General features: G+C 40.4%; 1 protein-coding gene across 1 annotated transcript in view; it reads right to left on the bottom strand.

The window, feature by feature from the left end:
• LOC115568236 (matrix-remodeling-associated protein 5) overlaps positions 1-13,865 on the bottom strand; it is a 28,146-nt gene extending 14,281 nt beyond the window's left edge. The window contains exons 1-4 of the mRNA XM_030395346.1: positions 13,658-13,865; positions 13,376-13,546; positions 5,058-5,183; positions 4,352-4,488 (exon numbers count right to left, since the gene is read on the bottom strand). Of these exons, the coding sequence (XP_030251206.1) occupies positions 4,352-4,488; positions 5,058-5,144 (224 nt within the window). The 5' untranslated portion in view covers positions 5,145-5,183; positions 13,376-13,546; positions 13,658-13,865. The remainder of the gene's footprint in view (positions 1-4,351; positions 4,489-5,057; positions 5,184-13,375; positions 13,547-13,657) is intronic.
• Between the last annotated feature and the right edge of the window lie 429 nt (positions 13,866-14,294).

The raw sequence follows: 14,294 nt of genomic DNA, 5'->3' as shown, positions 1-14,294 counted from the left end.
TAGCTGGAAAGAATGAATGGAAAGAAGTAAAGAGAGATGACAGAGAGACCTCAGTCAACCTTTGACCCACAGTTATGTACTCATTGTTAAAAATTCACACTGAGAAAAACAGAGGAAAATACATGCAAAGACGCACGTACACCCTTACCTCCTATGTTTTCTTTAGTTGTGGGGACATTACATGGACTTGCATTCCTTCTCTGGAGCATAACCCTAACCCTAACCTCGGTAGAAGTCTTAGCCTTAACGTTTAATGATGTATGTTATGGTGTCCAGCATCTTGGTCCCCACAAAGCTGTTGGACCCCACATTGTGAGTGGGCTCCCGGTTTTGGGACCCCACACATAAAAAAATAGATACTGTATGTAGAATATAACATTACTGTAATTGTGTTGCTTTACATGTGTTTGCCGTGCAGGAATGCCTCCTTTAGCATATTTCTAAAACAGGTAAGCTAAGCTGTTTGGAAAAATTGAAGTGATCACCTTTCAGAGTTGGAAATTCAACAATATTTTGCTTATAAAATCAGAAAAGGGTTCTAACATTAACGGAAAATGTAAAGCTTGTTTTCCAGCAGTGGAAAAGCTGTAAACAATGAAATGTACAACTTTTCAACTTTTTCCCCAGTTTAGAAAGCAGAAGTTTTATAATACAATACATTAATTTGATAATTAATTAAAACAGTTTCAGTTTAATTTTTATACTGGTAATCTGTAACCTACTACAGTTCAAATTAATTTGTCCAACACTGCAGATCAATAAAAACCATGCTGCCCAGAGCATATTTTGAAATTCAGTGGCTTTTTACCATATATTAGTTGTGTAAACAGCATAAAAGTAACACTCTAAAGCAGTAGGGGTCTGTCTGCATAAGGGCCCTCGTATATAATTATATCAGCAATCAAAATACAAAGAAGTATTGAAAAACCTCTCTTCGAGTCAGCTTTCAGCACTTTACAGCAGTCATCTGTCAAAGGGTCAAACTGGTTGCCAAGTACAGTATAGAACAGTAGATGCCAGAGCCAAAGACACGTCATTCATCACAGGAACACAGCAGAGCACGTTGTGTATTGGCAGCCGTCGACAGCATTTGACAGAATTCAGTGACAGAGGGTGAGGCAGTCCAGTACCAGGAATCAGCACAGTAATGTCCAACAGCGTCTACTATCTGTAGTGAGCTGAGCTCCTTAACTGTAACACGCAACATTCCCTGGGTGCAGTTATCCCTACCCAATTGAACACATATGGGAGATTCTGCGTTTTTCCACTGCCATCAATAAAACAGCCGTCCCACAATATATCATCTAGTGGTCACTTTCATCCAGAGTGTCTTTCTTTACCGTAATGCACATATTTTCAGTGTAGATTTTCCCATTGGGAGCTGAACTTCGAACCATGGTAATGTTATTTATTTGCTCTTATACCATAACGAAAGCTGGTGCATTCCTTCAGTATACGGCAGTCGCAGAGTATGCATTGAAGCTGGTCAAACACTTGACCATCATCACATTGAAGACCCTTTTTTTTATTTTTGTTCTCGTTGGTGGCGGTGGCGGTGGGGCTATGGTTGCCTTAGTTGTCCATGCAAGTTAAGCAAATGCCGAAATCAGTGCTTACACCAGCTGGAACAAATCTGCATCTCTGTTGAACGTGTGCATTCTTAAACACTATTAAGGGGCAATATAGAGCTAATCAAAATGTTTCCAACTGCTGCTTGTTTTGCATTACAATTTTCAGGTGACAAAATACAACAATCCCTGGAATGGATCTAGCCTGAAGAGTCTGTGTTCCCATACGTGCAAGGACCATGTTTCTGCCCTTACACCTTGGATCAGTGGTCATAGTAGAATTTGAAGCATACCAAAGTTTTGAGTATACAACTCTACCTTAAAGTTCTTGTTTTTAAATTCCGTTTTCTTTGTTGCACTTGTTCACTTAACTGTAGGCTAATCCCAAGTAAAAGTGCCAGACCTTGCAACCAAATATTATAAGCATTCCCACTAGCACAGTTTTGATAACTTGTCATCCCCTGTGATGAGAGTTCCATAGAGGAAATTAAATTTCAGCTTTCACCGTAGCAGACATTCATGATTGATTATTAGTGTATGATGATAAAACACATGGAGAAATAGTTAAATGCTAAGATCCACTGTGACTCCGCCAGGCTCTCTAATTATGATGGACTACTTGTGTTGGGGTTGTTCTCTCTTGGTGGTCCATGCCGTCCTTCCTGATCATTGTACAATCGCAGCACCTTTGAAAGGGGATGCATTTATTGGAGCACTTTCCTTTTGAACTCAAACAGCAAACTCAAGGATCAGGTTCAATAGAGTAAATACAACATTACAGACAAGCCTGGTGTGAACAGACACCAACAGATCTGCATTAGAGTCCACATCCCTTTGGTCTGCACCCCAATTTACAGGGTGGTCTAATGTTTAGAAAACTTGGGGCTCTAGAGGTTTGGTCCACATCCAAAAGTCTGCTCTGCTGATGTGTCCTTGAGAAGTTCCCTTGGTTCCTATTAGAACAGACACTGCTGTTCGCCCCACACAACAAAACAAGCATCAGGAACTAATAGGGAACAGAAAACAAAAGTCAAACATCAAACAGTTCTCTGAAGTAAAACCGTTAGCATACGTGGTAAACTAACAGCGACATGTTCAGATTTGCAATTGACTGTTAAGCTTCACCAGCCCTTAGTAACACTTGCAGTGTTTTTCAAGCTGTCTGTTCTCACAGGGCACATGTGCCGTTTACAATTATGATGGCGACAGATTAACCGCCCCAATTTCTTTGAAACAATGGATCTTTAATTTCAGACAGATAAACAAAAGCAACCTCTTCATTTCTAATAGTGTTTGGCAACTGATCGGCAGCTATATCTTGCTAGCTTAATAATGTTGGGTCAAAACTTTGCATTCTTCACATTTTTTTACATTTTTAGCTGACATATTTTTAAAAACGATCACTGTAGAAGACTGTTAAATAGACATTTATATACATACATGATATTGTCCCTGTCAAATATTAAGCGAAGAGGAGGCAACATTCTTCTTGTAGCCTATTCAAGTTAGGTTGTAGAAATAATGCCATGTGGACATAGTGTACATTTCTCTTACTTTTTGATTATATGTAGTTTATCTGCAATGATTTAAAAAGAGCAGTATCAAGTGTCTGCTTATGTGTTTGGTACATTTTTGGTGTTCCCAACCTGTCATAATGGCTAAAGACAGATTGATAAAACAAAGGACAGAATGCTCTGCAGTTCTAGGAAATGTATTACTTTTCTTTGGTTTGGCCAGTGGGGGTTGGTGTAATGTTGTATGAATATAACACATGCAGTTTCCAAACCCCCTTTCCAATCTAGTAACTCAGTCCCTGTTGAGTAATGCTGGCTGTATAAAACAGCGTATGTGTAAGATTATCCGGAATGCACTGATAGCTCCCACACTACTGTTCCCATATTACAGGCGCACATATGGAGTTAGTTTACCTCCCGTGGACTGAAGCTTTCGTGACTATTTACCTGCCTAAATGCTCATCTCATCAAAGCACATTATATCCTGTGGTGAAGCGCTGGAGTGTTGCCCTTTGCGCAAATGCAATACACCTGAAATGCGGTGATAGCGGTTTCCTCAACAGGGCTACACACAACTCCTGTGAACAATATTGTAGCTCTGGCTCTAACTTGCCAAGTATATGCATGTACATATGAATTGTTGTGAGACAAATATAAGAAGCCAATTTGTTACATACCAAATAGTGGCTGGGCTATTTCTCTGCTGTGTTACAGGGCAGTGAAAGCTCCGTCCACAATACAGAGGCCCACATGGAACAGATTAGGAGATTTATTCCCTCTGGACCCAGTTCAGAACCACATGCTGGTGCGAAGCCGTTACCTTCTGAGTTTAAAGCAGATGTAGTTCAATTAAATGCAATATAGGCTGTGTGATTATCTCACTGAGAGGATCACTGTCTTTGGTGTACAGCTGGCTTCTTTTGTTCTTCAGGATGGTTGGCATATATACCGACGGCAAGCAACAATCTGTTTTTATGATTTTTACAGCCTAAGGCAAGAGAATGATTTCTGTTCTGGATCCATGGCATCGTAGAAGAAACATTAGAGACGCTATCTCACAAATCAAAAAGTGCTTGCCTCAGCAGTAATTTGAGGCGGCGATGATCATTTGTTAGCTAAAGAAAACACTTCTCTGACAAATCACCAACACCGCATTCCACACTGTTTCCTGTGGAGTGTTTGGTTTTCCTCCCCTTTGGGCTGCCTCCGATAACAATGGCTCATTGCTTCTGTGTGCATGTGCGCTTATGCATGGTGATGGAGTCTTACCCCAGGTTGAGCCTCTCTGTGTCTTTAGGAAACGTTTTTGGTAAGGCGGTGAGGTGCCTGAACGTACAGTGGACCTCCTTAACGCCCGGACAGCTACAGCTCCGTGGGCATGATGAGTTGGCATGTATGGGGGAGATCTGCAGAGAGGAGAGGAGATATGCAAGAGGAAAGGGTTGAAAGGATGAGGGTAACAACAGAAAGCAAAGATAAAGGAGGGTAGATGTGATAAAGGAGGTATGAGAGGTGCAAATTAAAACGTGGGAAAAGATAAGAAAGAGAAGACAGATGAGTTCATACCTGTAGAGGCACTGTCAGTTTGGAAAGAAATCAATATAAACAGGAGTAAATGAGCTTGACGCGCACATTAATAGACCAGGTGCATTATCACCGTGCCCTCCTGTGACTGATGCCATGTCAATATTTTTCTGAAATTCACAGTTTTAACATACCTATTTTTACTGTGTATTGCGTTTTCTTTTACTCTACATCAGTCTTATAACTTTATCAAACTTAAATTATTATGACTGTGCCTTTGACTGGAAACTCAGCAGGGTTAGTGAATCAACTCCCACAGCACCTGCCTACACAGCCAGTAAAGCTCTGGCTCTTTTTCTTGTAGAATTTCATTTTGTAAGTGACTTCTATCAGTCCAGAAAACAGTGGCTTCTGTTAAGAGGTTAAAAAAACTTCTGCAAGGCAGATTTACCGTTTGCCAAAGCAGTGATGAGAAGAGCAGGGGAAACCATGCTGCAGCCAACCTGCAGAAGATGTTGGCGCACCACCACAGCGCCATGACTGGATGGCTGTCTGACCGCTCACGTCATTAATACACCTGCAGGAAGGGATGGAGTAAATTCTAATTAATATCTATGTAACCACATTACATTCATCTGCAGAACAGAAATAATAACTTAAAGGAGACATATGATGCTCATTTTCAGGTTAATAATTATTGTAAATGCAGCAATAGTCAGCTTCTTAAGGACACTACTGCTTGTATTTTTGGCTTTTCTATCTTTCATACTTTTGGAAATTTTCAGCTTTTTTTTAAAAAATGTTAACATTGATCCTTATGGGGAATTTTTCAAATCTCATTCTGCGACTATTTTAGCATACGTTCAGCTAGAGAAACAGTTCAACTATCAAACTTTTTAAGCTCTTTTAGCCTTGTACTTTACAGCTTTCTGCCTTTTCAGCTTTTTCAAATATTCATGTTTTACTCAAAAATTATAATAATATGGAAGTAAATGGGAAAATCTTCAAATCCTGCACCCGACTTTCAACTTCTTCTTGTCCCTCATACTTTGAGCTAGAGACACCATTCCAACTTTAAAAGAGTCAGAAGACCTTGAACTATTGGGCATGTATTCGGCTTTTTAAAATATTGTACAGTTTTGAAATCATCATTTTTAGCTTGTCTTCTGATTTTATAATGGGTGTGTATTTCGTGAGCTAGAGTGTGTGACATCATCGCTAGAGTGGAGAGCAGCTGGAAAAACTGGAGAAAAAATTAACTTCAGCTTAATTTGGATCACACATCTTTTACTTCACATAGACAATATATACATAGAAATGTAGGAAATCTTATTGGCGTTCAGCTGATTGCCTTATTTCAGATGTAGGACTCACAGTTTAGGCTGTTGAAGTCCCAGAGCAACAAGCACTCCAGCAACTCCCCCATAAGCTGCAATGTTATTTATTTATTTATTTTTTTTTTAAGATTTTTTCTGGCATAGACACCTTTATTAAGCAGTAGACAGATAGGAAATATGGGAGAGAGAGGGGGATGTGACATGCAGCAAAGGACCTCCGGCCGGAATCAGACCGGGGTCGGCTGCGTTTATGGCATGCGCTCTAACCACTCGACCACCTGCGCACCCGCAATGTTAATTTTGAGCTTAAATTTCTGGAGGAGAGCAGATGGTACCTGTTTTGTCTCTCGCTCTGCCGCCCACATTTTCCATTCTACAGAAATAAAAAAAGACATCACATAATTCAGCAATGTCTCCTCTTCCTCTCTATATGAATATCTGAGCCATAACCAGTTTGGGAGGCATTTTCCCATTCATTCTTATGGGGACATTTTCAACTTTGGCTCTGCTACTGCTCCAGCATATGTGCAGCCATAGAAACTGTTCACCTTTTTAAGCTCTTTCAGCCCTCTTATTTTTCAGCTTTTCTGCCTTTTCAAATCTTCATCTCTCAGCCTTTTCAGCTTTTCATTCAGCTTTAGTTTCAGCTAGAGAAACTGTTCAGCTATCAAAATGTTCACCTTTTTAAGCTCTTTCAGTCTATAACATTTCAGCTTTCAAGCCTTTTCAGCTTTTTCAAACATTCAGCTTCATGTTCAGCTATCAAAATATTACACAATTTTTTATTGCATTTAGCCTTTTACCTTTCAGCCTTTCTGCCCTTTCAGCTTTTGAAAAATTCAGCTTTTTCTGCTAATTCTTGACCATTTATTCTTATAGTTTCATGCATTTCCGACGGTACATTCAGCAGATCTCCAAAATCACTTCAGCCATCAGCATTCACACTGTATTTTCCCAGGAAATGCAATTTTTCTAGTTTTACTTTGGGTTACTACTAGAACAGGTTTCTATGCTATAGTACTAACAATACACATCAGTTATCTCATACTGTCCAGTGCTGCAACACTGTATTCCCCCTCTCACTAGTATCCAGTACTAGTATCACTAACAACAACAGAGCAGCTGTGCTAAATCAATTTCAAAATGAGCTACATTCACGAGACAGGGCTTTAATGGAATACATATAGCTTGTAGTGAATTATACTTACTTTATGAATATAGTATGCACACACACAAAAACACGCGTTCACTCATACATATACAGATGACCTTTTGATGTTTTACACCTGGGGGGTTCTTTAAAGGGCAGCAACTAACTCAGATTTAGTTTTTTTTAGCTTCGGCGAGGCAGGATGAAAGAGATCATTAATACAGTATAATGACTTGCAGAATAAATTACATGAATAACCACTCTACACAAGCCCAAGCTGGTATACCCACAAAGGAAGAAAGAAAGAAAGAAAGAAAGAAAGAAAGTTCACATGGAAGTTTGAGCAAGACTGAGGTAGAAAGTTAGATAAAACTTCACAAGTGAGTAGGTTGACAACTGTTGCATTCACCCTCAAGGTGGATAAAACAAGTCTCAGGTTTGAGCGCTCATTTTAATTCAGGGTGCAAATCCTCTCTTATTCATGCTCAAAACAAAGTATGTTTTTACATAAAGGCACAAAACACAAATCATCTGTCAGCACTGGGGATTAAAAGAATCAAAGTCACACACCAGTAGCCCAAACAAATATTGGAAAGTAGAATTCAATACAATAAAGCACAACACAATGGACGAGAGTGGAAAATAGCACTTGGCAGTTGTGGTTTGCCGCAGTGCCAGGTGGTTTGGCGCTTAATATGTTGGTGGAAATGTTAACATACTTCTCTGAGGACATAACATACCAATTACATACAGACACAGTCGCTGAAACACACAGAGACACACAACAATCTTAAAGTTAACAAACTCAGAAGGGAGAGGAAAAGGTGGAGGAAGAGGAAGAGAAGCGTTTACAGGTAACAACACATGTACATATTTGAAGTCATTAGAGGCCAGTTTGGGGTTTTTCTGGTTTCCAAGTCTATCTCTGTGTTCTCTCTCCTCACAGCAAAGCTAATTCACCTAACAGCTGTATACACTGTGTGTGTGTGTGTGTGTGTGTGTGTGTTTGTGTGTGTGTGTGAGACAGGAAGACAGAAGGAAAGTCTAGAATTTTACTTGGTTCATGATATTGAAATTCATGCTTTCCCTCTACACACACACACACACACACACACACGCACACACACACACACACCAGTTTCGATGGCCCAATCTGACAAACACATTAACCTACATAAGAGGTCAGCAGGCTGACCATTTATTCCCGAAATGGTGACAGTTCAGATGAATTGTAAGATTATCCTCAGATTGTAACAAATGACATCTGTGGAGAAGCAGAACAAATGTATTGAATGTCTCAATGCCAAGAAAATCATGTTCCTTAAGTACCAGTGTCTACGAGGTGGAAGGACATGTTGGCTTTGCAATGGCTCTTTCACGCTGTGATAAATATCAGAGCTAATCCTACTTAGCCAATTGTATATTACATTGTCTGGGTTGACAATCAGCACGTTTACATGCACAGCTTAGTCGGATTACAACCATAGTTCGACTATGCTACTCACTCAGACAAATGCAATTGACCGAGTATACATGCCTGTGAGAAAATCTAATTATTGGCCGGAGCATGCCATACCCTGGTATGATAGGTGGCGCTGTACCAATTTCAATTAGTGGTAATAGAGTCACCTCCGGCTGACCTCTTTACATCACCAGCAACAACAAACTGCCTCAGCATTCAAGAAAGATGGCGTACGAAGGGCAAGACGAAGCTACATGTTTGTACATTTTGTATATGGTGTACATGATAATTACACAAACTAGATGCACAATGGCACTCTTGCCTGCGGTTATTTCGGAGGAAAGATGCCGCCACCGCCGTCCTTCTACTTCCGGCTTACAGCCCTGGGAAAAAAATCTCGAGCCTGCGCAGAATGCAAAATCCGATCCGATCTGATGTAACATGCATGAGTAATGCAAATATCAATCGAATAATCTAGGTGTTTTAATCCGAATATGAGAAATCCGATCTGGTCCGATCTGGTAGCTTAGTAAGGCATTAGCTTATGCTAATGTTGGCTTGCTAACATGCTATTGTTTAGAAAGGACAGTCATACAATCCTACTTAAGCACTGCATGCTTACACTTACTGAAGTCACAGAGCAGCAGAAATTATAGTAACGTTAGTAGTTTTACAGATATTTGGTCTTTGAGACTTTGACCTGGCCTGAAAATAGCTGTCTGCTCTGCTTGAGCCGGAAGACTATGAAAAGCTTGATAGGGAACTGCAGAGCCAGGTGATAATGCTTCTGTCGGCTTGTCACTATGAGCAGCACCTTTCATAAACATGTACTTGTTTGAACCATTGCTAGTTTAAAATAGATATGAATGCAGATAAAAGCTTTAAAGGTCCAATTTGTTAGAAAGTTGATTGTTGAGTCTCATTTCCAACTCAACTCCTGATGCTCTGGGTTATTAGATTGGGCCAAGCACCAACCCAAAGCGTCAGTATTTGATAAGTTGGGAATGAGACTCAAAAATCATCTCACCAATAAGACCTTTAAATCTTTCTACCACATGTGACCTCCACAGGGAGGCCAGAGTTTGAGGTCAATTAGAGAACAGAAGCTCTGCTGTTTAAGATCAATTGTTGTTGTCAAGGATACTGCAGCAGGAGGTAAGAGCTTGAACCTGTGCCCTTAGGTCTCTAATGACTATCCCACCTTGTGGCCAAGGTTATAAAAGTTTACGTTAAACACTAAAAGGCCGGTATCTGACAGCGGTCACAGGAACCAGCACTGTACTTTAGGCTCACAGTAAATGTCCTGTATTATCTGTGTTGATTAGGCCATCAGTTCTATAATGTAGATGACATGTTGAAAGGACATTGGAGGCCTTTTATTAGGTGTTCATACAGCTGTTCAGTGACCCTCACTTTTGATACGACTCAGGTAAGACTAACACCTGGTGCTGTAGCGGCTTCCACCTTTACTTTACAGAGCAATAAAGGTGTCACTTCGGTCAGTCTCTGGTATCAGGGGGCTAAGATGGTCACAGGTAAATGCTGTCAGCCATCTCACTCTATGCTCCTGGCTTCCTCTAATTGCTTTACCAGATCTCTTGTGTTAGTACTTTGGAGACGGAGAGAGGATGGGCTAGGAAATGAAAGGAGAATGTAAAAACAGAGAAGAGAGGAGGCAAGGTGAGGCAAGGAGAGAGGGTAGAGTAAAGGACAGGAAAGGTAGTATGATCGAGGAGGACAGGACACAATAATAGAAATGAGAGACAGAGAAAACAGACGAGGAATGAGAAAACACTTTCCCTGCACACTTAAATCACTTAGTCCCCCCCCCAAGACCCTCAACTGACAAAGATAAAGTTCTGTACTCCACTAAAAGAACCAGACCCCCACAATGTCCGACTGCCTGCTTATTAAAATCATATGTCCACTAGCACATAGTGGTTTTGTCAGAGTCCTGCCAAAATTCATCCTTTACTCCTTTGTTTCTTTCTACATGGGCTTCTTCCTGATCAGTGAATGAACAATGGAAGGAGACAAAGTCGTGCTGTCATAAAGAGAAAGGAATGGGAGTAAAAAACAAAAAAAAGAATAAATGAATAAAGGATGGGCAGAAACAGGACAGGCTGTGGGACTGTACCTGAAAGGAATATATCGCACATGGAGAACATTAAACCAACAGGTCACTGGATCTGTGTGTGAAACTTTAGCATACAATGTGTTGAACGATAGCAGGATTATAATTCAAGCAAGTCTACAATAACAGTGGTAAATTGTATGTTATGCCAACTAGATGCCAAACAACATCAATTAGAAATTGAAAGAATGACAGTTTCCTTTCATATCCAATTAAATGTATATTTTTATAAGCACATTAGCATGTGACATCGTCTGGTAACTTCGCCTGGGTTTGTTCCTGGAGATATAAACTAGCTACGAGTACCTACACCTGCTATATTATTGTGGCTTACCTTGGAGTACGCAGTGTTAGCATGTTAGCTTTTACTTCTCAGCACCTTTGTTTAAGTGTAACCAAGAACAGTGAATATTAATGGCTGGGCCGTCTATGTACGCTAGCACAGGACTGTCCAAGGATTGTACTTACTTGGTCTCATGTACACTTTTATGAAGTAGTTCAGGGTGGTGCTTGTGTCTGCTATGTCAATATTACCTAATGGTGAGTACATCGTTATGCTAACACAATTTAGCAAAACACTATGATATTAAGACCCAAGGTAAGAAAATGCTTTGCCACTTCCCAACTTTCTTTTTTGCATCATCTTTAATGTGATTGGTGTGTTTGGAATGCTGCTGGACTTAACATTTTATTTTAACAGTGTATCATCTAAAGATGCTGAAATGTGGTCTGTGGTCAACACTAGCTGAAGAGAATTTTCAAGTTTTATTCAACAACATAAAACACATAAGTAAATGCCCTAAATCCATCGTAAAAATCCTATAAAAAAATCCTGAAAATGTATTGTCATCCCCACAGAATTCCATAGGCCTTTTTTGGCAAGCAATTATATGCATGAAAGTAAGAAGGGGCATTAGCATCGTTAACATTGATGTTGCTGGCTAATGTTGCTAATGCAAGCTGATGTCAACATTTGCTAGCTTGCGTTAGCAATGTTAATGTTTGCTAGCTGACGTGAATACAATGGGATGGGGGAGGTGGAGCACCACATCTAGCTCTGAACGTTATCAATAACACCTTTGAAGAATGTCTGAGTGAGCTCAATACATCTTTATGTCAAAGGCATTATGCTGACTGCCGGCCAAGTCACAGCTGCTTTATTCATGATAACATATGTCAAGAGAGGAATACAATATGATTCCCACATGTTTTCCATGCAAGTCTGTAATATCATGTGTTGCCCATATATCCTCATTCAGAAATCTCTTTTTCACATAATGTGTTGAGTGTTGTTATTGTTGGATACCTTGTCTCCAAAAGCTGATTTAGCAAGTTAAACCAATCTATCACTTGTTATTCTATATACTCATTATCCCTAGTCTTACTCACCTCACCAACATCTGGCTTGTGGTAATTTATTTTAATTTATTCCATTGCGATGTAACTTTAGGGGCATATGGGGACCAATTTGGTTTTAGAAGTCTGTTTTATTTATAGATGTAGTACAAAATGTCATGGTCAAAATTAAATGTCCCTTTGTTTTTACTTTTCTGTCACAAAGCAAACTTTTTCACTTACACTGAATACTGGGATGAGAAACAAAATCCCCTGCTTGCATATTAATTGATAGCTGCAGATTCCTTTCAGAGTTCTCTTCCAAGCATTGGCTGTAAATCCTTCAAAACTTTAGCATGGCTTCCTGCAGTGGCACGGAGATAAGCTGAGGTTGCTTTTACGTAAATGTAAATACTTAATACAGTCAGGCGAAGTCTAGCATGCTTCCCCTTGCCTCTGGCTTATTATTACTGAAAGCTGGCCGCCCTAAATCATTAAAACAAAGCTGCATGTGGCTAATAAATACTTAGGGAGTGAATTTATAAAGAACGTCTGTTTGCCTGAAGTGCTCATTGGTACCACATATGATTTAAACACACTTCACCAAAGGACCCGGTTGCGGTAAACAAAGTCTCACGGCAACAGGCTGTGTTTGACAGAAGTTTCTGTCTCCCACACAGTATATCAAGTGTAAATATTTGCAATTTTTCGTAAAGCTTTTTGAACAAAATCATATGGGAGTCTTGTGCTCATTTGGTGGGTTGCATGTAGGTCAGGATGGTAGAAAAACCTTTGAAGATGAGCTCTCAACCAAAGTTTTTTGAATAGTAAGCAGACCAGAAATATTAATTTCTTAACACCAGTCAACCCACACTTGACTGACTGTGACACCAGCCACATCTGTCACCACACGACAGTGAGTATGAAATCAGATTTCAGAGCAACAACACGTTCCTTGATGTTGCAAAGACAGATACGGCTCTAAAGCTGTCACGTCTGAAGCCTCCTGACACTAATTAGACAACCTTGAGTTACTTAACAGGCAGGTTTTCGAATGAGGACAATTAGTCATCAGCCATACATCAACATCTGTCTGTTGACTGTTTGGCTCACGATCCTGGAGGAAAAACGACACTTGGTTCATGCAAACGTACGGGCGACTGCAGCAACATGTGAGAAGAAGTTTTCAATGAGAACCTCCTTTAATAAAACCAGAGACCCACACAGAAGACATTGTCCTGAAAACTTACAAACAAGAGCATCTGTGAAAGTACTTTAACAATTACTTTAACATCTGGGAGGCATTTAACAAGTTCTCATTATTAAAAAAAAACAACCTCATGAGACTCACCTGGATATTCCTCCAGAAGAGGGGAAAGATAAACAGTTGAAGTCCTTTAGTTTGTGAGTGCAGGCTGGAAAGTCAGAGTTTTATAAGAAAACAGGCGTAAAAAAAGTATCCAGTCGGTGTTTTACTCCTGTGGATGTTTGCTGACTGGTAGAGCCACCAAGGTCCTGACGCCTGTGAGGGAGAGCGCAGGAGGTGAGGGGATGGAGCACCTTCTGTGTGTGTGTGAATGTGTGTGTGTGTGTGTGTGTGTGTGTGTGTGCGTGCGTGCACGCATTAGCTGACCTTCTGTTGGTCCTTAAAGCATCTGGATTTCAGATTAACGTCTTCCTCTTCTCTTTTCTGTAACTGTGCGGTCAGGAATGCTTGCTTCTCCATCCCCTCCTACACCTACGCTCTTTCGCTTCGCCTCCTCCATTCATCTCCTCTCTCTCCCCGCTTCCACTGCCCCTCGCTCTCCCTTCCTGAGACTCTTGCCTTCCATTTTCATGAAGGCGGTCCTGGTGGAGACATTACTTCTTTCCTTTCCTCTTCACTGTTTTCTTTTTCTCCCTCTCTGTTTACCTCTTCTCTCGCTCCCTGCTTCCTTTCTCTCTTTTTAACCTTCTCTGTCTGTTTTTCTCTTTTCATGCTCTCACCTTTCCAACCCTTCCACCTTCCCTCTTTCTTCTCCTTTCTCCCACTCTGGGTACTTTACAGCTTCTGAATACAGATTAGCCAATTATAGTAATCCATAGATATCAAGCCTGTGCCTGTGGCTACACACACTGACACGTACTTTGCAAAAAAAGTTGGCAGACGGTGTGTATTATTCATGCGATCTGCCCAGATATAGTGTACAGTGAATTAAACAGGATGGGAAGGATTTAACAGTTCAAATGCCCCTTAAGCCCTGAAACTATACATCATACCTGCAGTGTTG

Source organism: Sparus aurata, chromosome 18 (genome assembly GCF_900880675.1).
Source record: "Sparus aurata chromosome 18, fSpaAur1.1, whole genome shotgun sequence".
NCBI classification, from domain to species: Eukaryota; Metazoa; Chordata; class Actinopteri; order Spariformes; family Sparidae; genus Sparus; species Sparus aurata.
This window is presented reverse-complemented; position numbering and strand designations above follow the sequence as displayed.